Source organism: Peromyscus maniculatus, chromosome 9, assembly GCF_049852395.1.
Source record: "Peromyscus maniculatus bairdii isolate BWxNUB_F1_BW_parent chromosome 9, HU_Pman_BW_mat_3.1, whole genome shotgun sequence".
Taxonomy (NCBI): Eukaryota; Metazoa; Chordata; class Mammalia; order Rodentia; family Cricetidae; genus Peromyscus; species Peromyscus maniculatus.
In genome coordinates this window covers 73,254,473-73,279,036 of record NC_134860.1, presented here as the reverse complement: position 1 = coordinate 73,279,036, position 24,564 = coordinate 73,254,473, and the positions used below count along the sequence as shown (strand labels likewise).

At 41.4% G+C, this 24,564-nt stretch overlaps 3 protein-coding genes across 10 annotated transcripts in view; 1 reads left to right on the top strand and 2 right to left on the bottom strand.

Moving 5' to 3' along the window:
* Positions 1–7,414, bottom strand: part of Zc3h13 (zinc finger CCCH-type containing 13) — a 72,846-nt gene extending 65,432 nt beyond the window's left edge. For all 8 annotated transcript variants that reach the window (XM_076545395.1, XM_042285179.2, XM_042285180.2 and 5 more), the window contains exon 1: positions 7,061–7,414. The gene's annotated coding sequence lies outside the window, so the exon portion shown is untranslated. The remainder of the gene's footprint in view (positions 1–7,060) is intronic.
* On the top strand, positions 1,168–7,452 carry LOC143267431 (uncharacterized). Its single transcript, XM_076545396.1, has 2 exons — positions 1,168–1,496; positions 6,376–7,452. The coding sequence occupies exon 2, from the start codon at positions 6,935–6,937 to the stop codon at positions 7,355–7,357; it is 423 nt and encodes a 140-aa protein (XP_076401511.1). The 5' UTR covers positions 1,168–1,496; positions 6,376–6,934; the 3' UTR covers positions 7,358–7,452.
* Positions 7,453–8,159: 707 nt separating this feature from the next.
* The window catches only part of Cpb2 (carboxypeptidase B2), a 42,637-nt gene continuing 26,232 nt past the window's right edge, over positions 8,160–24,564 (bottom strand). Inside the window, exons 7-11 of the mRNA XM_076545387.1 lie at positions 18,897–19,007; positions 17,562–17,655; positions 15,535–15,737; positions 12,811–12,898; positions 8,160–8,478 (exon numbers count right to left, since the gene is read on the bottom strand). Coding sequence (XP_076401502.1) covers positions 8,294–8,478; positions 12,811–12,898; positions 15,535–15,737; positions 17,562–17,655; positions 18,897–19,007 — 681 coding nt within the window. The 3' untranslated portion in view covers positions 8,160–8,293. The remainder of the gene's footprint in view (positions 8,479–12,810; positions 12,899–15,534; positions 15,738–17,561; positions 17,656–18,896; positions 19,008–24,564) is intronic.

The window sequence follows — 24,564 nt, the reverse complement described above, 5'->3', positions numbered from 1 at the left end:
TGGTATCCAAATTGTTCTTTTCTTTAAGCTGTCAGCACCTGTTACGTCATGCCTTTCTCAACTAAGCCAAACAACTATGCAGCTGTTCTCTTTATCTGCTCTCCTTTGGAATTTAATAGGTATCTGGAACTTTCATCAACTCCTTTCAATTAAAAAGAATCAAATTCTGGGGCACTAATGATGAGCCTATTAAGACAGAAAATGTATTTCAAATATGAGAACTGCTCCCCTTCTCCAGGGAACAATGTACTCTGAGTTCCACACCATAAACACGGCTGAGAAAGGAGCATCACAGAGGTGGCTCTTTTTGAATAATTACTCCCAAGGTCTGCTAAAATTCTGTCAGTGAAACATATGCTAATTGAGAACCCTTATCCTAAAATGTTTGAGACTGGTATATTTTGGATTCAAATTTTGGAAAGTTAAATATCTCAAGGATGTGATCAAGGTTTACATTCAAAATTCATAATTAAGTAACACTAACAACTGAATAAAATGTATTGATATGTTACACTGTGCTTTAGTATTTTTAAATTTATATTACAGACATCACACTGAGTTATGTGTGTACATCTCCAATCCAAGTATTAACAAGGCCGAACCCTGCTTAGCTTCTGAGACCAGGTGCTCAGGGTAGTGTGCCTGTGGATAGAGTATGTATCTCAAAATAAGCAGTTAATGATCACTCTGAATCACCAGCAAACAGAAAGCAAATAAAAGGCTGTATCCCTGCATTGAAAATACTAAAAAAAAGACTACATGAAAATGTACAAACCTTTATTTATATTATTCCTAAACAGTATATAGTATTTACATCATATTATGTATTAGGAGTATAGAGATGACTGAAAACACACAAGGTGTGGACATGTTCAAAGTTTATATCATTTTCTAGAAGGGATTTGAGTGTCTGTATATTCGGGTATCTGAGGTCGCATGCTATGGGTGGATGTCAATTGTGTGTTTTGAACAAATGCATCCTACCAAATGCTCACACTGAAACTCAAGTTTCAGGGCACAACCGTTTTCGCACAAACTGCTACGCTACATGCCTACATCCACCTGCTAACCCTGCACATGAAAGTGTTATTTGATAGAATCAAGCATTACAGGGCTGGAAGTTGCTTGCAGATCTATACACTATGTTGCAAAATACGTTGCTTAGATACTAAAGCTAGTAATGTCAAAATTATATAGCAAAACTGAACACACAGGCAGAACCACATTGTCATTTGGATTTAACTGAGCCACTATATCACAGACTTTTCTAAGGAGTTTTTGGTTGTTTTATTGTTGTTGTTACTGTTTTGTTTTGTTTCGAGACAGGGTTTCTCTGTGTAGCTCTGGCTGTCCTGAACTCGCTCTGTTGTAGACCAAGCTGGCCTGGAACTTACAGAGATCCGCCTGCCTCTGCCTCTCGAATGCTGGGACTAAAGATGTGCGCCACCATCGCCCAGTATCACAGACTTTTAAAATCTTAAATGCCAGACTTAAAAGTTCCAAACTTCCCCGCGGAGGTAGACGGGCCCAGCAGCAGCCCGCTGAGGTAGACGGGCCCAGCGGCGGCAGCGGCCGACAGGGACATTCAGGCCCGGCGGCAACCGGCAGAGACATTCAGGCCCAGCGGCGGTCCACAGAGGTAGACAGGCCCAGCAGCAGGCCCGCTGAGGTAAACGGGCCCGGCGGCAGCGGCCACAGGGACATTCAGAATAACACCAGACTACTCAATAGAGACTATGAAAGATAGAAGATCATGGACAAACCTCATGCAGACACTAAGAGACCATGGATGCCAACCCAGACTATTATACCCAGCAAAACTCTTAATCACCATAGGCGGAGTAAACAAAATATTCCAGGATAAAACCAGATTTAATCAATACCTGTCCACAAACCCAGCCCTACAGAAAGCACTAGAAGGGAAAATTCAACCCAAAGAAGCTAAACACATCCATGAAAAATCAAGCAATAGATAATCCTACACCAACATACACCACAGAAGGACAACACAACACAACCAAAAAAATAACAGGAATTAACAATCACTGGTCATTAATATCCACCAATATCAATGGTCTCAACTCACCTATAAAAAGACACAGGCTAACAGAATGGATTAGAAAACAGGACCCATCCATATGCTGCATACAAGAAACACACCTTAACTCCAAAGACAGACACTACCTCCGAGTACAGGGCTGGGAAAAGGTTTTCCAAGCAAATGGACCTAAGAAACAAGCTGGTGTAGCTATCCTAATATCTAATATCTAATAAAATAGACTTCAAACTAAAATCAATCAAAAGAGACCAGGATGGACATTACATATTCATCACAGGAAAAATCCACCAAGATGAAGTCTCGATTCTAAACATTTATGCTCCAAATACAAAAGCACCCACATTCATAAAAGAAACACTACTAAAGTTTAAAACGCACATCAAACCCCACACATTAGTAGTGGGAGATTTTAACACACCACTCTCACCAAAAGATAGATCTACCAGACTGAAACTTAACAAAGAAATAAAGGACCTAACAGATGTTATGACTCAAATGGACCTAACAGATATCTACAGAATATTCCTAACACAAAAGAATATACCTTCTTCTCAGCACCCCATGGAACCTTCTCAAAAATTGACCACATGCTTGGACACAAAACAAATCTCAACAGATACAAAAAAATTGGAATAACCTCCTGTATTTTATCAGACCACCATGCCTTAAAGTTAGAACTCAATAACAACAAAAATTATAGAAAACCCACAAACTCATGGAAACTGAATAATACCCACCTGAAACATCAATGGGTCAAGGAAGAAATAAAGACAGAAATTAAAGAGTTCCTAGAATTCAATGAAAATGAAAGTACAACATACCCAAACTTATGGGACACTATGAAAGCAGTGCTAAGAGGAAAATTCATAGCTCTAAATGCACACATAAAGAAGATGGAGCAATCCCATACCAATGAATTAACAGCACAACTGAAAGCTCTAGAACAAAAAAAAAACAAACTCACCCAGGAGAAATAGACGCCAGGAAATAATCAAATTGAGGGCTGAAATCAACGAAATAGAAAACAAGAGAACAATACAAAAAAATCAATGAAACAAAGAGTTGGTTCTTTGAAAAAATCAACAAGATAGACAAACCACTAGCCAAATTAACCAAAAGGCAAAGAGAGAACACCCAAATTCACAAAATCAGAAATGAAAAGGGAGACATAACAACAGACAATGAGGAAATCCAGAGAATCATCAGATCATACTTCAAAAACCTGTACTCCACAAAAATGAAAAACCAGGAAGAAATGGACAATTTTCTGGATAAATACCAAATACCAAAATTAAATCAAGACCAGATAAACCATTTAAATAGACCAATAACCCCTAAAGAAATAGAAACAGTCATCAAAAGTCTCCCAACTAAAAAAAAGCCCAGGACCAGATGGTTTCAGTGCAGAATTCTACCAGACTTTCAAAGAAGAACTAATACCAATCCTCTTCAAAGTGTTCCACACAATAGAAACAGAAGGAACACTACCAAACTCTTTTTATGAGGCTACAATTACCCTGATACCCAAACCACACAAAGATGCAACAAAGAAAGAGAACTACAGACCAATCTCCCTCATGAACATTGATGCAAAAATACTCAACAAAATATTGGCAAACCGAATCCAAGAATACATCAAAACAATCATCCATCACGACCAAGTAGGATTCATCCCAGGGATACAAGGATGGTTCAACATACAGAAATCAGTCAATGTAATACACCATATAAACAAACTGAAAGAAAAAAACCACATGATCATCTCCCTAGATGCCGAAAAAGCCTTTGACAAAATCCAACACCCCTTCATGATAAAGGTCTTAGAAAGAATAGGAATACAAGGAACATTTCTAAACATAATAAAAGCAATTTATAGCAAGCCAACAGCAAACATCAAATTAAATGAAGAGAAACTCAAAGCGATACCACTAAATTCAGGAACAAGACAAGGCTGTCCACTCTCCCCATATTTATTCAATATAGTACTAGAAGTTCTAGCTAGAGCAATAAGACAACAAAAGGAGATCAAAGGGATACAAATTGGCAAGGAAGAAGTCAAACATTCACTATTTGCAGATGATATGATAGTATACATAAGTGACCCCAAAAACTCTACCACGGAACTTCTACAGCTGATAAACTCCTTCAGTAAAGTGGCAGGATACAAGATCAACTCAAAAAAATCAGTAGCCCTCCTATACACAAATGATAAAAGGGCTGAGAAAGAAGTCAGAGAAACATCACCCTTTACAATAGCCACAAATAATATAAAATACCTTGGGATAACACTAACTAAACAAGTGAAAGACCTTTTTGATAAGAACTTTAAATCTCTAAAGAAAGGAATTGAAGAAGATATCAGAAAATGGAAGGATCTCCCATGCTCATGGATAGGTAGGATTAACATAGTAAAAATGGCAATCTTACCAAAAGCAATCTACAGATCAAAATCCCAACACAATTCTTCACAGACTTGGAAAGAAAAATACTCAACTTTATATGGAAAAACAAAAGACCCAGGATAGCTAAAAGAATCCTATACAATAAAGCAACCCTTGGAGGCATCACCATCCCGGACCTCAAACTCTACTATAGAGCTATAGTAATAAAAACAGCTTGGTACTGGTATAAAAACCGACATACGGACCAATGGAATCGAATTGAAGACCCTGACATTAATCCATGCACATATGAACACCTGGTTTTTGACAAAGGAGCCAAAACTATACAATGGAACAAAGAAAGTATCTTCAACAAATGGTGCTGGCATAACTGGATGTCAATATGTAAAAGATTACAAATAGATCCATATCTGTCACCATGCACAAAACTCAAGTCCAAGTGGATCAAAGACCTAAACATAAATCCAGTTACACTAAACTTAATAGAAAAGAAGATAGGAAGCACTCTTGAACGCATTGGCACTGGAGACCATTTCCTAAATAAAACACCGACAGCACAGACCCTGAGCACAACCATTAATAAATGGGACCTCTCAAAACTGAGAAGCTTTTGCAGGGCAAAAGACACAGTCAATAAGACAAAAAGACAGCCAACAGATTGGGAAAAGATCTTCACCAACCCCACATCTGACAGAGGATTGATCTCCACAATATATAAAGAACTCAAGAAACTAGACATCAAAGCACTGAACAGTCCAATTAAAAAATGGGCTAAAGAGCTAAACAGAGAATTCACAAAACAAGAACTACAAATGGCTGAAAGACATTTAAAGAAATGCTCAACATCCTTAATCATCAGAGAAATGCAAATCAAAACGACTCTGAGATACCACCTTACACCTGTTAGAATGGCTAAGATCAAAAACACTAATGACAACCAATGTTGGAGAGGATGTGGAGCAAAGGGAACACTCCTCCACTGTTGGTGGGAATGTAAACTTGTACAACCACTGTGGAAATCAGTATGGCGGTTTCTCAGAAAATTAGGAATCGAACTACCTACCTCAAGACCCAGTCATCCCACTCTTGGGCATATACCCAAAGAATGCTGATACATACCATAAAGATACATGCTCAGCTATGTTCATAGCAGCACTATTTGTAATAGCCAGAACCTGGAAACAACCTAGATGCCCATCAACGGAAGAATGGATGAAAAAAATGTGGTATATATACACAATGGAGTACTACTCAGCAGAGAAAAACAATGAAAGCATGAAATTTGCAGGCAAATGGATGGAACTAGAAAAAAATCATCCTAAGTGAGGTAACCCAAACCCAGAAAGACAGTTATGGTATGTACTCACTCATTGGTGGATTCTAGATATAAAATGAACAATCAGACCACAACCCATAGAACCATAGAGGCTATATATATAGCATGGAGGTCCCTAGGACGACTGTGGCATATAATAAATTTCAGTTTTACTCAATTATTGAAAAAAAAATAGCCAAATGAATGGAAACACATGAACTATGAACCAAAGGCTGAGGGGCTCCCAGCTGGATCAGGCCCTCTGAATAGGTGAGACAGTTGATTGGCTTGATCAGTTTGGGAGGCATCTAGGCAGTGGGACCAAGTCCTGTGCTCATTCCATGAGTTGGCTGTTTGAAACCAGGAACTTATGCAGGGACACTTGGCTTCGTCTGGGAGGAAGGGACTGGACCTCCCTGGACTGAGTCTACCAAGTTGATCACAGTCCTCGGGGGAGGACTTGTCCTGGAGGAGGTGGGAATGGAGGGTGGGCTGGGGGTAAGGGGAGGGCGTGGGAGGGGGGAGAATAGGGGAACCCATGGCTGATATGTAGAACTGAATGGTATTGTAAAATAAAAAATATATATCACAAAAAAAAGTTCCAAACTTCTCAAATCACTTCCTCAAAACCCCACAAACCAGAAGACTCCACATGTCCATAATTCGTAATAAAAACTAATTAACAAGATACTGCCCTTCACAAACAAGATCCTACCAATATCATCCAAGTCTTCTCAACTCTGAATACTGTTCCAGCCACATAAATGTTAACCTGCTTAAAGAAAGATACTGCCAGACATACATTCTCTCTTCATCCCACCCTCCCCTGCTTCTGATAGAGTTGTCAAAAGTGACCAGGGACTGTAAAGATAAAGGAGAACTCCTACACTCCCAACAGTATTTATTACAGCCAGGAAAAAATGCAAGACCAGACAGAAACAATCCAAAGCGAGACTCTCTCCAACAGGTCTAGAATACGTGGAGAGATAATGCTTAAATCCAAGACTGCACCGCTGCACCCTTTCATCACACACACACGAGACCACCGCGCCAGGGTATCCAAGTCCGCCTACCCCCCTGACACGGACTCCAGGACCGCTACTAGAGCAACAGACGACACATCTAAGCACTGGGAGCTACTGCAGAGTTAAGAGGGGGATGCTCAAGCAGAGTTCAGAACAGCAAAGGAGCGTCAGCCGCGAGAGGATGGAGAACACAGCGCCAGCCTCCCACCTGTGCCCGGCCCAACGCCTCTCCCGATCAGCTAGCTCCCAGAACGCTTACCTCCTCCTCCGAGCACCCTCAGTAAGCGCAGTCCTCGAGCGTCCCTGCCGCCTCCGCTCCAAGAAGCTGCTGGGCAGCCGACTGTCCCCGCGCCCGGCCCCGGGAGGACAACGAGGAGGACGGGCACGCGCGGCTCCCAGGAACCGGTCTTCCGCAGGCGGGCGGACGCCGGCAACAGGGAGCAGCGGAGCCGCCCGGATCCTCGCTGGGCTCCGGAGAGCTCGGGACGCAAGACGAGACGCACAGAGGCCACAGCAGGGCAACGCGCTAGGACCCGCAACTCTGCCAGGCCGCTAGACAGGAGCAGCTAAACGCGGCCGGAAGTCGCGGGTTTGCCCCGCTCCTCTCCAGGCCCGGCGGCTTCCGGCCGCCAGATTAGTCGTCAGAGAGTAAGTCCCGCCCCTCCCGGACTACGCCCCCCACCCCACCCCCGGCGTCACGAGGGCGGCGAGGAGGGTGAGCGCCTCCTGCGTACGGAGATCTGGGAAGGGAAACTGGGATCTGGATAGGGAGAGCTGAGATTTTTCTCAATTAATGAAAAGGTTCTCGATGTAACAGTTTTCCAGTGCGTGAAGTGCCACTTTGTCACTGGCAGTAACCACAGCCTGGCATGCTTCTGAGCTGCAGAATTTGACATCCGCCCTTCCCCCCACTAACTAAAAGCTGTGCTCTCAGGAACATGAGCAGAGATTGACTGCAATTTGGGAGTGGAAATCCTTAAGATGCTTCAAAGTGCCTTTGCTTTTGCGTTTTTGGATCCAATGGTCTGCATGAAATTAGTATTAAAGTAGCTTAAGAGAAACAGCTCCAGCCGTTAAGAGCGATTGCTGCTCTTGCAGAGACCAGATTTGGTTCCCAGCACCCACGTGGCTACTAATAACCTGTAACTTCAATTCCAGTGGATCCAGCGCTTTCTTTGGGGTCCAGCACGAATCAGGTGCTTAAACTCGCGCAGGGGCACACACGCACACATACAAATAATAAATCTTAAAACTGCTTAAGATAACTGGTCCTCATAAATCAAGGGGTGAGGGAGTGAGGATCAATACCTAGCCCCTTACAATAAAAAGGTTAAAATACACACGAGCCATTGTCACCCTTAAGCTCCAAGTGTTATGTATTTTATTCTTTGACAAAACCAAGGAAACTGATTAGACTTAGAAAAAAGCTAGTTCAACAATTTGGTGTTGCTGAAATCAGTAAAATAAAAACACCGGAGCAGAGGCACAGGCATTAAAGGTTCCTAATAACATGCCAAGCTATTTTGGAGACTGCTGCCAGAGCTTCTGTACAGGTGGGTTTGATGTATCTCTCAGGCAGCAAGAATCCGTATCTGCCTTTATCTCGAAGTTCAATCGTAAATGAATATTTGATGCCCAAATCGTAGATCCAATCATCAGAACCTCCAGGAGCTAGGTCTAAAAGAAGATGAAAAAGAATATTTTGAAATATATTTACTTCAACTCAATGTTGTGGTTTTTTTTTTTTTTGTAGAAATGAAAATAACTTTGTTTTCTTCTAATTAAGTTGCCTAAATTTCTTATCCAAAAATTGTGGACATTGAAAAGAAAACATGTTGAGAAAGAAAGCAGATGTTGCCCAGAACTCAACAATAATCTGACCAAGGAGTGTGATAAGTGCCAATAACATTTTAGTGCATTTTACAGTGCACTAAATGAATTTTTCTGGCTTAATTTTTATTACATAAAGTCACACAGTGCCTGTCTGCTATTTTGTAATGTTTCTAAACATAATTATTGTAACATTTCCAAAAGTATCATAACTGAATTTGAAGCTACATTATTTTTAATGATTTTATAGGACTGCATTGTAAAACTACATGTAATTGATTTACATGATTTTGTTGATAAATAACCTAGTTTCTTTAGAGTGAGACCTTTGTTTATAAATCGATGTTTATTACTTCAGAATATTTTCTAGAGGTAGAATTACTTGTCTAAGGTTGTTTATCTTTAACAGTTACCACACTTGCTACCAAGTACTATCCAAAAGAATGGAACCTACTCCTCCTAGCAGGGTGTGGGTACACTCACTGCCAGCCCCTGCACCATTGGCAGGAATCATGATCCTGGCAATTTTCTGAGCAATAATAATAATAATAATAATAATAATATGCAATTGTCCTTGGTTTAGATTTCCTTATCAGTGAAGTGAATGCTTTTAAATATTTGTTGTTCATCTTTGTATTTTTCTTTCAATGCCCTTGCTTACTTTTCTACATGGTTCATTCTATATATTGTTTGTAAGAACAGCATTAGTGTTATTAGATCCGTGTAACATGTGAAGCTTTTCTCACTCAAGTTTTTAGGTTGTGGTGGGGCTTTTGTACTTTATTATTTGATAAATTTGGCATTTATCTCCGTGAAAGATGTATTAATAATTTAATTTAGTTTGTGTTTGGTTGGTTGGTTATTGTTTGTTTGTTTGTTTTCGATACAGGGTTTCTCTGTATAACAGCTCTGGCTGTCCTCAAACTCACTTTGTAGGCCAAGCTGGCCTCAAACTCACAGATATCCATCCACTTGCCTCTGCTTCCTGAGTGTTGAGATTAAAGGTGTGTACCACCACCACCCAGCTTAATTCAGTTTTTATTACAACCACCCAGCTTAATTCAGTTTTTATTCTTAGTGACTTGTCAGTTTTTCTAGGGCTGATAATTCAATAATTCAACTGGCTTAAAAGTGTCTCCTTTATGAAAAACCAGGACTCCTTATTTATTTGAGTTCTTTCTATGCCCATTATTTCCTTCTAATTATCTGTCTCCTCCAGGCTCAGTTCTACACTACCCTATTATCTTGTGCTTATAACATGCTTCAATACCTCTGTGGGGCAAATTGTTCCTTATTAGCCTATTGTCAGCATTTTACGAATTCTTCTACCAAATGTATGCTTCCAAATGAACTTCAAATCATGTCAATGGTCATAAAATTGCATCAAATATACAAATCAATTTAGGAAAATTTCAATATTCTTTCCTCATCACAAAGCATGTAGGCTTCCTTCAAAAGTATTTAAGTGTTCGTAGAATTGCATCAACTATACAAATCAATTTAGGAAAATGTTAATAGTATTTTCTTATTGCTCAAAACATGAAGAACTCTCCTGTTATTTGTCTTTCAGTAGAAGTTTTGGATTTCTTTTATAGGCACCACAGATTTATTGTGTTTATGTATACACATGCACACATTTAACAACCCATATGTATATGTATACATGCATGCACACATATATATTCATACATGTTGTGGCAGGCAGTCAGATCTATTCTCTCTCTCTCTCTCTCTCTCTCTCTCTCTCTCTCTCTCTCTCTCTCTCTCTCTCTCGTGTGTGTGTGTGTGTGTGTGTGTGTGTGTGTGTGTGTGTGTGTGTTTGAGACAGGTCTGACTATATAGCCCAGGCTGGCCTGCAACTCACTCTATAGTTCAAGTTTAGCTCAAGCTAGTGATCTTCCTGACTTAGCCCCGCCAAGTGCTGAGATTGCAGGGGTGTGTGCCACCATGCCTTACTTTTATTCTCTGCCTGGAACATATATGAAATGTAAATTTGTATATATTTAGTGACTCATCAACCACTGTACTTAAAGTATGTTACAAATAGTTTTGATTGATTTTCTTAAGTTTTCCAATTAAGCAATTATATAGTGCGCCTCTTTCTGTCTGTGCTTGGATTGCTTGTGAGGTTTGTTTAATGAAATATTACTTATACTCTTTTTGAGACATAGTCTCACATAGTGCAGGCTGGCCTCAAACTCTCCACATAACCCAGGATGTCCCTGAACTCTTGCTCCTTCTACTTCACCTCCTGAGTGCTAGAGTGCTGGTATTATAGATGGTTTATGCACAATTTCTAATATTTTAAGATATCCATGAATAGTGGATGCATTCAGTCATCTACCAGTATTTCTGATAATTATGATCAACAAACACCTAATATATAGTTCCAACTTTTATCCTATGCTTACACACACACACACACACACATCAGAGAGACAGAGAGAGAGAGAGAGAGAGAGAGAGAGAGAGAGAGAGAGGGAGGGAGGGAGAGAGAGAGAGAGAGAGAGAGAGAGAGAGAGAGAGAGAGAGAGAGAGAGAGAGAGAGAGATCCTAGGTGAATGAGTGTGTGAAAATGGTCTATGTCAACAAAGGCAGCCATGGGGCAGTGACACCAAAGGACAGAAGTAGGTGACCCAATCTGATAGACAACCCAGGGGTGGTTGAAGATGAAGGAAGAGGGAGAGCTTGGACTTCTGCTAATAAAGCATTTTGATACGTTAAGGGGTATTGAAACGAATTTGGGTGCAACTGTTGGTATAGCCTCGTGTCAATCATATTTATTAAGTGAGACCTGAGCTTTCACTATATTGTCTGAAAATCCTTTTCATGCTTTTATATGACATATCACACTGTTATTTGGCAACTACTTAATAGTTAGTTCTCCAAGGACTGCCTTGCCAGGCCACATTAGCCAAGTAGCTTCTCTCAGCTACAATAATTCTCAAACCTAAAAATCCATTTTATTTTCTTGAAATCACTGAGGGAAATTGTACTTTATTTTACCATTTGTTTGCATCAGAAGTTGGCAAGGCTTTTTTTGTGTTTCTGAAAAAGGCAGGATAGGAAATCGTTTATGTTTTGTGAGCCATCTGGTCTCTGTTGCAATTATCTGGGCTGCCATGAAAGCTGCCATAGATAATATGCAAATTAATGAGCACGGCTGTGTTCCAATAAAACTATTCATGGAAACAAGTATGAATTTCATATCATTTTGATGTGTCAAAATTTAATTATTTTCACACTTTTTTCAAATATTTAAAAAGCAGGAAAACCATTCTTAGTTCAAAGGCTATGAAAATATGTCGTGACCTAGGCATGGCCATTGAGTTACAGTTTGCTGACATTTGTTTACATGTTTGTTGTCTATTCTTATCCCATTTTCTGTGTAGAAGTTTTCTCTAGATACTACATTCCAGCTGTGTGTCCTAGGGTTCCAGCTTCCCTAAGCTATCACCCATGCTGGGGTGGGCTTTGGTCATGTTGTGGCCATTGAGTCATTTCTACTCCTGTAAGGAACCCCTTAGCCATATTTCTGTAAGTAACCCCCAAACTCTTGGGTTCACCAGACTGGACAAAGATGTCATCTCTACTTTGGTCTGTTGTCGGTTTCCCTATCTAGAGTGAGCAGACAAGTGTTCCGATCTCCTCAGGAATTGTGTCACATGACACCCATCTATCCTCTGGCTGTAGAAGAACAGAATCAATGTTTGCCGCCTAGGCGGGAGTTTCCTCAATGAATGCTTTCAGCAGAAATGGGTCAGAAACATTTGTTGAGTTTGCCGCGCTCAAGCTCTCACTCTGAGTCAGGAAACAGGCTATCACTAAACAGCATGCAAGGTAAATGGAATCCTCTAGATTTATATATCACATGATAGCTGTGGCCTTTTCTTCTTTACGTAATTAGTGTGATCACTAGTTATGTAACCCCGCTCTATAGTGATAAGCTTCCCGTCTTAAATGCCACTTTGGCTTCTTTTGTTGTCTAAACCTAAATAAGAAAACTGAGTGGGTGCCTCTCTTGTGTCCCACGGTCTAAGCCCTCAGGAAGAAACACTGAGGACTGCCCACAGATCCAGTGTGGTTGTCCAGCATACCTAAGTCCTGGGTGTCATCTCCAGCAGGAGGAAAGGGAGAAGGAAGGAAAGATGGGCTGAGGGAAAGAGGAGGAATACTTACATAGACTTTCTGAGCCACTGCCATATGTGTACTTGGTGTTTTTATTAATGATTTCAATCGCATGCGCTGCTTCACTGGCTACAAGAGACTAGAAGCAGTCAGAGATAGATGTTGGTCAGTTTGCAACCTTGAAACAGGAGAGATTGACCTTTCTAAACAATCATAATCACATTAATTGAATCCAAGTGTGTATATATGTGTTATACATATATGTACATATATGTATATATATATATGTATAACACATATATAAAGCCTGGATGTATCCAAAATGTAAATTAAAAAGAATACATTAACTTAAAAAATGTTTTCCTCCTATGGCAATCACAACTAAGTAGCTTAAGGAAAAAAAATAACTCTGCCAATACATTGAATTTTTTTTAATTTGCATTTTAAAACCTGACATAGCTTTTCAGGAATTAATTATGTAAAATGAACTGGATATTTATAATACTGGCAGCTATCCCATTTCTAGACAAAATGATCACCAGACTCTGAATTCCACTTCTCTAAAGTGCACACACGCATCCGCTGTATGCATAATTTGCTTCTCACAAACTCTGTTGTGTATTTGTCTAACGACTCCCAAAGACTCATCAAATGATGGGCCATTCCCCCCCCCCATATGAAGCAAGTTCCACTACATGTGATCCCAACTCCTAGAAATGGTTTCTGAAGTTCCCACTTAACACTTAGCTTTTCTAAAATTGGAGCTGGCATCATGGTACTTTCAGTTGCTTGAGGACCCAGACGACTACCCATGGCTATTGTGTTGTGCCAGTTTTTTGTGAGAAAAAAAAAAAAAGGTTTTAGGCACCAATGGGATGACTATGGGTACATAACGGTGCTTGCTGCCAAGTCTGACGACCTGAGTTTAGTCCCTGGGACCCACATGGTGAAAGGAGAGAACCAACTCCTGAAAGTTGTCCTCTGACTTCCGCATGTATACTTTCACATGTGCGCATGCGCACACACACACACACACACACACACACACACACACACACAATAAATGTAAGAAAAAATTAAAAATAAGCTTGTAGGGGCTGGGGAAATGGATTAGCAGTTTAGAGCAACTGGTTTCTTTTACAGAGGACCAAGGTTTGATTCCCAGCACCCACAGGCAGCTCACTACTCTCTAACTCCAGCCCTAGATAGAGGCTCCAGTGCATTTTCCTTGCTTCCTCAAGCACTGCGTGCACATAGTTCACCACATGCAGACAAAACACCCACACCCATAAAATAAGATGGAAAAACTCTTCAATGGAACTTCATTATCCTCATAATAAAATACAGATTGGCGTTCAAACACCTTCACAAGCTAACTTCCTCTTCTTACTTGTGGCCCCCACAGTGCCCTGATTACATTCCTGTGGGAAACACCATCTCCTCTGCGCAGAAGGTCCTCCCTTGCCCATAGAAATCTCTCAGTGCCTGGTTGCAATGGCATCTGCCCCTTGACATCAATCAACTTTATTATTCTTGTTTCTTCGCCCCTTAGGGAACAATAATTTGTCACGAATGGGGCTCATTTTACCCTCTTCCTTTCCTGGCATCCCAGGCCGTGGTGACTTCTGCCATTGTTGCACTTATGTGGTATGAGGATGCATAGTTTATGAGTACAGCCGTCTATGGTACCCACTTTGGGCCAGCTCTCTAATCATATGGAATTATCCTTAATTGCAGGGCTTACCTAATGCTTCTTTGAATGTTGACAGAATACAGAATTGTACCCATAATAAGTAGTTGTACTGATAGCAACCACCAAATAAGGCAAAATCAGACCAATTCTACACTTAAATCATGGCAAATGTCCTTTTATTTCTCTATACACAGTGCTACTAAATAAACTAATAAAAATAAAAAATGATAAACATGTCTTAAAATGTTTCCTTTGAGAATTAAAAAGAGCATAAATATTAAGTGTGTTTTTGTTTCAAACAAGCTATTTTCAGAAAATGCAAAAAAAGTATTTGTCATAAGTAATACCTGCCCAGGTATATAAACATAGCCTACTCAATGCAGGGATACTTTACTCTGGTAAGAGAGCCAGGGGACAAAGAGCGATAAGCACAATCCACTAGAGAGAGATCAGGCTTTGCCCATGCCAGGGCACCGCCAATGTCTGGGAAGCACCTGGGACAAGGGCTTGACTAAGTCTGGGTATAACCCATGGAGGGTCCTGTATCTTTTACTGTCAATCCCAACAAAGCATCTGGGACCAAAAAGTTGTAAGAAGATAGCGGACTGTGTGGGCCTTCCTTGACTGTCCTGTATTGTGGGCTACATTCCAAGCAGGTCTGTCTTGGTGTAGACACTGATGGTTCCTGGGTAGCACCAACCCTTGGGGGTTGAAAAGGGCAGTCCAGAAATAGTTCTCACTGCTGGCACCCAAATGAGTGAGGGGCTTGGAGTTAGCCAGAGGCAAGCTGGCCTAGGAAGTGGGTGAGCACCACGTAGGTCAAGTGGAACAGCGCCCTCCTGGCCTCTCCATAGTAACAGGGAAGCCGTTCCCTGAGAACGAAGTTCCTGTCCTCAGCTTAACAGCAATTCTTGGAATCCTCTTAGGGCCCCAAGCTGACTCCTGGTAGAGTTAGAGGGTAGAGGAAAACACCTACCTATTGTTCCCTAAAGGAAAAGCATTTTCCTACCTTTTTTGATTCTTGGACAGAATATTGTTTTATTTCTAAAATGCTCATAATGAAATTCACAAGTAGTGCTTACCAGTTCCTCATGGTCCCTGCTTTTGCTTCTGTTATAGGAGTAGGGAAACAGTATTTGTTGGGAGTATGAGTGCATGGTGATGTAAGCTTTAATGTGGTTGATGTTTCTCCTCAGGAAGTCAGCCACCGCCTTCACTTCTGGCTCCGACTCAGGATAAAGTCCACAGTAGGTTTCAGAGCAGGAGAAACTTGATGCACCTTCCTCTGTAGTAAAATGGTTAATGAGATGTTATTAGAAGTTGTGTGTCCTGTGCTTTGTGATTCACCTTAAATCTACAGTGCAGCAAATGCAGAAAAATGGTCGAGGGAAGGCTCTATAAAGAACATATTTTTGATATCCAGTAAACGTCATTTGTGTTTCTTTTGAAATCAAGTATTTGCATCAGGCTTGCTAAGGCCATCCTAGGTGGGTCTCTCTGAATGCCTGGGGGCAGCCATCTTGGATCCTGAAAACACAACCAGGAAGGTCTCAGCTATTAACTTGTTTCCAAGCTTTTGATAAAATGAAGGAAAATAAACTGAATTTCCTTAGTCACTATAGATGCATTTTTCTGACGTTAACAGCTTAAAAATCAGCATAATTCATTAAAAAAAAAGAACCCTCAACCAGAGTAAGAGAGCCACATTGTATCCAAGCCATGTGTATATATTCTCAATATGGCAGATGATTGAAGCTCATTGTATAACTTAGGGCCTTGTTTGTAGTTTCTTACAGGGTCATGCTGTGTGGCCCAGTCTGACCTTGAACCCTGCTATCTGCCTGCCTCAGTCCAGGAGTGCTGGTGTTACAGATGTACACCATTCATTCTTGGCCCATAGCTGCTTCTTAATGGGAAGCACGATGAACTATAATGTTGGGTGCAGTGGGAAGAAAGGGTGAGCTTACATGCCTCCCTGAGAACTGATTGTTTCCACGACCCAAGTCCATGTTCACTGAGCACCTCAGCTCATTCAAACCGAAGGATGACAAACTCCCACTGTGCCTGTCTTTGCTCTTTGCGTCACCTTTTAGATTGTTATTACTTCTCAGTATTTTATGTTACTCATGAAAGGATGAACTTGTTAAGAAAGACAATAGCTAACACAAAAGAAAATGTTTCTACAAAAATGAACATTTACCTGCACAATTGAAAATGAGAGGGTGTCCCCTACCCTAGTCTTTGATGTCCTGAGGATGAACATGACATGTTAAAGCAAGATCTCTGGTAATGCCCTTCCTAGTCTGAGATAGCTTTTTGTTTTTAACTTAGAAATTAGGAGAGACCTTTAAAAACTGGTCCTGGTTGAGTCCTCAGCCTTAAGTGGATCATCTCTATCAGTTCCTGCAAGGAACAGGAAATACTGAGAAAGAGGCAGGAAAAAGAATGAAGCATGGGAGAGCCAAAGGAGTCTGAGGAGAGCTTGGGAGCACTGTCATCTGAGCACGACATGGCGCTGCACCAGGAACTCACAGCAGCTGCGGTTCGCTGTACTCACTTGGAAAAGACCAGAACAGTCAAAATGCTAGCGTGGATATGGCCAGAGCTCACCAGGCCCATTTCCTAGTTGAGGGGCCATTTGCAATTGATGGTTGCTGGGAGAAGGTTGCCATTTTTCTTTGTGGATGTGGTCCCTGGACTGAGTGAACTAGGAGGAGGAGGAGGAGAAGGGGGGAGGAGAGAAGAAGAAGGGGAGGAAGAAGAGGAGGGATAACTAAGATGGGAGAGGCACGTATTTAGGGCAGTTTGGGGGAGAGTGAGAAGGGGAGTTGAAGATGGATACAATCAAGCTACATCATCTATATGTGAAAGATTATCAAAGAATAAGTAAGAATTAGCTGGTTCAATTTCCTTATTTAAAGATGAGCCCGCAGCAGCCAGGGAGAGGTTGAAGCGGTTTGTTGGCTCCAGTCCACAGTCACAGCATTATATTTACTTCAGAGGTTCGTTATTAGATTATTCCTGTTTCAGACACACCTCCCTGTAATTGCTTTGAGTTCACGGGCATCTCTCACCATTTTCATGAAGAGACCATCAAGCAAGCGCTTACCACACCAGTGTTTGGAAGCGAAGTTCCTGTTCAGGTCTGTGCCCACACATCGGTTGTTCTTGTGGACAGAACGGTTCTTTCTCCACATTCGGTTCTAAAGGAACCAGAGGGGGGCAGGTTATCAAGCTGGACCATCTGCCACGGTCCTCTCACACAGCCCCATCTCCATCCAGGCCCCAGTCACACTCGAACTGTTAGCTTGAGCCAAATTAAAAATGATAACATCTCATGGATTTTGACTATACACGTATGAAAACTCATTTATTTCCACTAAGCTGCTCACTGGCCTTCTTATTTAGCCCCGCCTCCTTTAAATTACTTTCATGTGCAAGCTCATTTTGAACTCCTTCAAAGAAAAGTATAATAGCGTGTATCTCAGATTGAAGCCATGAGCCGGCCATGCGTTTTAGTGTTCTCTCTGTTCTCTCCACACTGTGCCTTTTTGGGTTGGGATGGGTTGACCGTTGGGTTGGTTACACTGCACAGGCTGGCATACAGAACATTATTTAGTTGAAACTGACCTCAAACTCCCAGTGATCCTCCTGCCTCAGCTTCCTAGCTGCTGGGATTACAAGCATGAGCCACTGCTACAACGATGAGCTTTTATTTTTTAAGAGTTTCTTATTTCTGAGATGCACCATGATGTGTTTATTAATAAAATGATGGTACAGTGTCTTGGATTTTCTTTAAAATAGTGTTGACAGGACATAAATGAAACACAGTGGGCCTTGAGCTGTGGGGTGGCTTGGGTCTGTAACATTCCCCAGAAGCCCAGGCGTTACAGGCTTGGCTGCCAGCCTACAGCATTATTGGGAAGAAGTGGGTTCCAGCAGAAGAAACTGAGCCCGCTGCAGGATGTGTCCTTGCAGGGGGCATTGGCTCCGCCCCCCGCCCCCTCCGGCCCCGCCCCCCCTCCCCCCCCCCCCGACCCCGGCGCATGCCGCACCCACACCCGTCTCACTCTTGGCTTCCCAGCCGTCATTACATGAGCACTTTTGCTTTATCATGTGCTCCCTGCCATGACCTCTTGTCACAAGCCTCATTGACTGAAGTTCCTGACATTCTGGATCAAAACCAACCTTCCTGCCTTCTAAGATTTTACTCTCGGGCATTTTGTCACAGCAGCAGAAAGCCAATCATCACTGAGGCGGTGAGACAGATGTCTAGTGTATTGTTGTTATGCAATTACATCTGTTTTTATGGATGTTTGAAATTTCCCATAATGGAATACTTTTTTCATAGCAAAACCTCGTCACCAAGGTCCAGGATTCCACGAACCCTGCATCTCTGTATGCCCCCAAACGGGTGTGTTCTGCTTCCTTGGCTTTCACCCACCGTTTTCCATGTGTAGTCGTAGCCATCCACGTTCATCACGGGCATGACGTAGAAATCCACGTGCCTCAGGAGATTGGTATACAGCTTTTCTTTCCCATAGAACTGGGTGACCTGCGCGTTAAACCAAGGATTTTAGTGTCTCATTTTGGGTCCTTCTAAGCTTTGCCTTGGTTTTAAATGAGTTTCCCTCTCTTAGGAACAAGTTGTATGACAGCTTTTGATATGTAGATTTAATTTGCAAGAAGAGTAACAGTTTCTTTCCTTTTTTTTTTTAAATTGGGTCTTGGGTAAATTTATTTTCAAATACTAATGAAACTGTAAACAAACACAAATAATTGATTGTAATACAAATTGACTGCTGTAACACTTGGGGATTTTTGTGTCTTGCGGCCCCCCTCACTTCTTTATTGTTTTCAAAGGACTTGAGATTTTTTCATTGAGAATTAATTACAGCTACTTAACTACAGCTGGGCTTCTGTTGACTCCCAGCAGCTTTGAAAACCTTCTCTTCGCGTCCCCACATTCTGCTCTTCTTACTTCCCTATGCCTGTGTATGGCAGGTGATTTCTCCTCGCCTCACTCACACATTCCCCTGGACATAGTATCCTTGTTCACAGAGCTACTCTGCTGCCTGCCCTCATCTGCTGTCTCCCTTCCGTAACAGAGATCTGCATGTCAATCACAATTCCTTCTGAAATCCCAGAGCATCTTGTTGTGAATACCAGTTCCTTAAAGTGACTGAACTTAGGGCACTCTGATATCACATGGGTCAACAGAGACCTTCATATTTAATGATGGCAAAAAAATTGAACCACCTATTTCTAAATTCTCCTTCAAATACCAAGAAAGGATAGCCTTTAAACCCATAAAGTTTACAACAAAGATTTTAAAAAAAAACAAAAACTCAATATAGTCTGTTCCTTTCCAATAATCCATAGTAATCAGAGCTCTTCCTAATCTTGTTTCAGAACAGTGGTTCTCAACCTATGGGTCTAGACCCCTTAGCGAGTTGAACAACCCTTTCCCAAGGGCTGCCTAAGACCATCAGGAAACACAGTTTACATTATGATTCATAGCAGTAACAAAATTATAGTTATGAAGTAGCAACAAAAGTAATTTTGTGGCTGGCGGGGGGGTCACCACATGAGGAACTGTATTAAAGGGTCACAGCTTTAGGAAGGCTGAGAACCATTGTTTTAGACCCAGACTTAATTAGATGATGATCTAACAGTCCTTCGAACTGGTCATAAATTTGTCTCCAGTTCCTTTCCCCCACATTTTGTCACGTGGCTGTGACACCGCTGGCAGTCTCGGGAGGACTTGCTCTGGGTTGCCGATACTCATCATCCGCCCCTCAGTCCTCCCCTGTTATCTCACACCAGCTTAGAGGTGCATCTTTCAGCCCGGTCCAAGGACATCCACAGAGTTCACTCCCAAATGATCAAAACCACAGGCAGCAGAACCTCAAAGAAGGTTCTCTATCTGGTTAAATCACTTCGCCTAGAAAGCTTTGGTTTGACATGGCCATACTGCAACAACATTGATACATTTTAGTTTGGATAGAATTGTTTGTTGTCTTAAATACAAATCAAAAGGTATTGATAATAAACAGGTTTTTCCTCATTATTAACTTTCACAAGTTTCTTTTAAATCATACTTCAGGGCTGGGAGAGATGGCTCAACACTTCAGATCATAAACCAGTGTCTGATGTGTGGCACCCATATCAGGTGGTCCACAGCTACTACAACTCCAGCCCCCAGAGCATCTGGCACTTCTGGCCTCTATGGGCACCTGCACACACACACACACACACACACACACACACACACACACACACACACACAGAGAGAGAGAGAGAGAGAGACAGAGAGAGAGAGAGAGAGAGGGAGGGAAGGAGGGAGGGAGGGAGGGAGGGAGGGAGAGAGAGAGAGAGAGAGACCAGTATTTAATGGCTTCAGAGAGAGGAAAAGGCAATCTTCAAGGACCTTGATAGATTATCCAATCACAGGTAGTCATTCCTAAACATGTATACATATGAGCAACACTAAATGAACTCAGTAGGTTGTATTTATAGGTGCGTGTGTGTGAGTGTGAGTGTGCGTGTGCGTGTGTGTGTGTGTGTGTGTATGTGTGTGTGACAATAATGATTAAAGAATAAAGGGCTATGAAGTTGAGAAGGAGTAGAGGAAGAGGCACAGAAGGAGTTGGGAAATGATGCCAATACAATACTAATATAAGAAAGCTTCAAAAAATAAAATATATTTGTACAATTGTGCTGTGCAATAGCATCAACATCCTCTCACACACTTCCTATGCCTTTATCTCTGTAGGAAGGAGAATCCCAGAAGCAGAATGGCTGCTCAGAAGTACATCACTTAGATATTAATTGTTGCTGCCAGGTTGATTTCTATAAAGAGTCAGTGAGTAAATGATGTATTCCCACCAGCAGTGTGCATGCCCATTTCCTGTAACAATGTCATCGTTTTTAAGCTGTACCAATCTGAAAACTTTAGAACTTAATTTTAACTGCCATATTAGAAAGTTTAATTCTCTTTTCAGAGATTTCTTGGCCCATCTGATTTGCCAATTTATGTGCTTGACCCACTTTTCTACTGAATTACTTATCCTCTTATTCAATTGCTTGTAGGAATCCTATTTATGTTATAGATAATTCAGCTTCTGTGCAAATACTTTCCTAAATCCATTCATTGCTTATCAGATTTGTTTACAGTATCCATACTATACAAATAATAAGATGTTTATGTAGTAAAAATGAGAAATAATAAAATAGTAGCTAAAAACAATAAGAATAGAAAACACTATTTAACCGCATCTACATCTTTACCTTTAAATAGTTAAAATGCCAGACCAACATTTCTATATAATGACTGGGTGAGTCATGCCACAGTTGCTTGCCAAATTAAAACAGAAAAGGATAGAAGAAAGAAGCAAGTGTTTTCTTAAATCTTCAGTTTAAGAAATAAAAGCTTAATGAAAGGAAGGAGAATTTGCATTTGAGGAAAAAAATTCTTTGAAGTAGTTCAGTGACAAGTTAAATACATTTCCTGCTACAAATTTGTGAATTATGTTGATGTCATTTTCCAGGAGGAATGTAGTATTCATTGTTAAAACAGTAACAGAAGAGCCTATTACTTTCAAAGTAATAAAGCATGCATCATTTTAATGTTCATGGTGTTTTTTAATGTAATTTATTTATTTTTACTTTATGAGCATTGATTCATGTTTTGCCTACATGAATGTCTGTGTGAGGGTGTCAAATCCCCTGGAATTGGAGTTACAGACAGTTGTGATCTGCCATGTGGGTGTTGGGAATTGAACCTAGGTCCTCTGTAAGAGCAGCCAGTGCTCTTAACTGCTAACCCATCTCTCCAGCCCCCAGTGTTTCTTATTTTGATAAATGTGGCATGATGGGGTTCTTCATTGCTTCACCCTCCTTTATCACTGATTGATTCTATGATGGTTTTCCAGCAAAGCTGGACCCTGAGAGATATTCAGTGTTAGCCCTTGGATTTCTTTATCCCACAATGAAGGACCCAGAGAGATGGAGTGAGGATGTGTTGGAACAGTTCCTAGTCCAAGCCCCACCCATGTGCCTCTGAATCAGCCATCCCACGGGAAAGGGGAATTATTGTTGCCTTTAATAGATTTACTGAGACTTAACTGACATACCAGAAATTTGATGATTTAAAGGTGAAACTCAGTTGTCCTTGATATTTTCACGGGACAGTGTAAATGTCGCCACTCTCTGATTTCAGAGCCTCCATGACAGTCACTCCGATTCCACCTCCCTTCGCATCCCTAGACTCCGACCACAGCCAATCTTTCCGTCCCTGTCCCCATCCCCCCATCCCTCCCCCCTCCCCCCCTCCCCGCTTTAAGATTACTTGTTTGAATTTTACATGTACAGGGGGTGTTTTGGCTCCATGAATGTCTGTGTGCCATGTATTTGCCTGGTGCCCTTGAGGGTCAGAAGAGGGGGTTGGGCCCCTTGGAACTAAAGTAACAGACAGTTGTGAGCTGCCATATGGGCACTGAGAATTGATCCCAAGTCTTCTGGAAGAGCAGCCAGTGCTCTTAACTGCAGAGCCATCTCTCCGGCCGCTAAGCTTCCTGTCTTTGTGGGCCTGCCTATTATTGAGATGTGTAGCTTTCGTGTTCGGCATCTTTGGCAGTATAATGCTCTCATGGATCATCTCTGCAATAGCATGAGTTAGAATCCCGCTCCTTTGTAGTGCTGAATTTCACTGTAGAGAGCCTCCATATTTCCTTCCTCCACTCCTAAGTGGTCGGGCATTGGTACTGTTTTCACCTTCTGACTATTGTGAATGCAGTTGTTGAAAACATTTGTAAGTGCGTGTGTGTTTCATTGTCTTAGGGAGATACCTAGGAGTGGAATGGCTAAATCATATGGCAATTCTATGTTTAACCTGTTTGACATTTTATTTATTTACATTACTCAGATTTCAAAAGATTCTCTGGTGTTGATTTGAGAAGAGTGTCTCATCTCTATGAGTGTGTCATCTAATAAATCATTGCTATAGCAAGCATGGTATTTATATCTAGTGAATGGATTGCTTTTAATGAGGTAGATAGTTGAAGGAATTGTACCTGGCACACAATAGACAACAGTTTAATATTTGCTGGAAGTAGGATTTTCCAACAAGAAAAGTAGCACAAGTGAATTCACAGTGATGCTGTAAGGAGAAGAGGACAGAAGACTGGAAGATGGAAGACAAGGCCAAGCTGATTCCTGTCTGCTGGGCTGTGACAGATGAAGACTCTGCTCTTCATCCCGATGCTTTCTCTCCTACGTGTCCTAAATAACAAAGCTACCAAAGCATCAGCCAATAGCCATCTCATAGAGAATAAAGTAACATAAAAACCTTTCATATGCCATGCATTTTTCATAGCCACACCCACCATGATTAGAGATACAGGAAAGAGATGTCACCATCTTTTTATCAATCTCTGTACATATTCAGATAATTCAGAACGCAGCCAATAACAATGACGTACTTGGCCCAATAGTACGTACCATTTAGGCATGCTTGTACTTCAAAACCCAATTCAGTGATTTAAATTTCAAATTCCATGAGGGACTTAGGGCACTGGTTAAGGAACCAAACAATACACTGAATCATGGGAACACCAAAAACAGTACCATACAGCCCCATGGCTAGAAAAGAGTTGCAGGAATTCAATTCTGTAACTATTATGATAAATAGTATAGGATGTACAAATGACTGACAAGGATGAGGATGAATTCTGGAGGTGTTTGAAGCTGAAACTTCTGAATGTCACATCAATGGAGCAGAGAATTTAGGATTCAGGTGACTGAGAAGTTTTTAATATGATAACAGAGAACCTAAGGGGGGGGAGAGAGAGAGAGAGAGAGAGAGAGAGAGAGAGAGAGAGAGAGAGAGAGAGAGAGAGAGAGAGAGAGAGAGAGCTCAGAAGAGCTGATGAATTAGAAACACACATCTTCAAGCCAAGAGATCTAGTTGGGTTTTCCGAAAGTGTGTTTTCTAAACAGCTGCAAGACTGAGGAAAGCTGAAGAGGAAACGAGGAAACCATGTTTAGTGGCTCCTGGCTTCTCACGGTGGTTCTCTGGGGGTGGGGGTGAGAAAACACAATGTCTGACATTG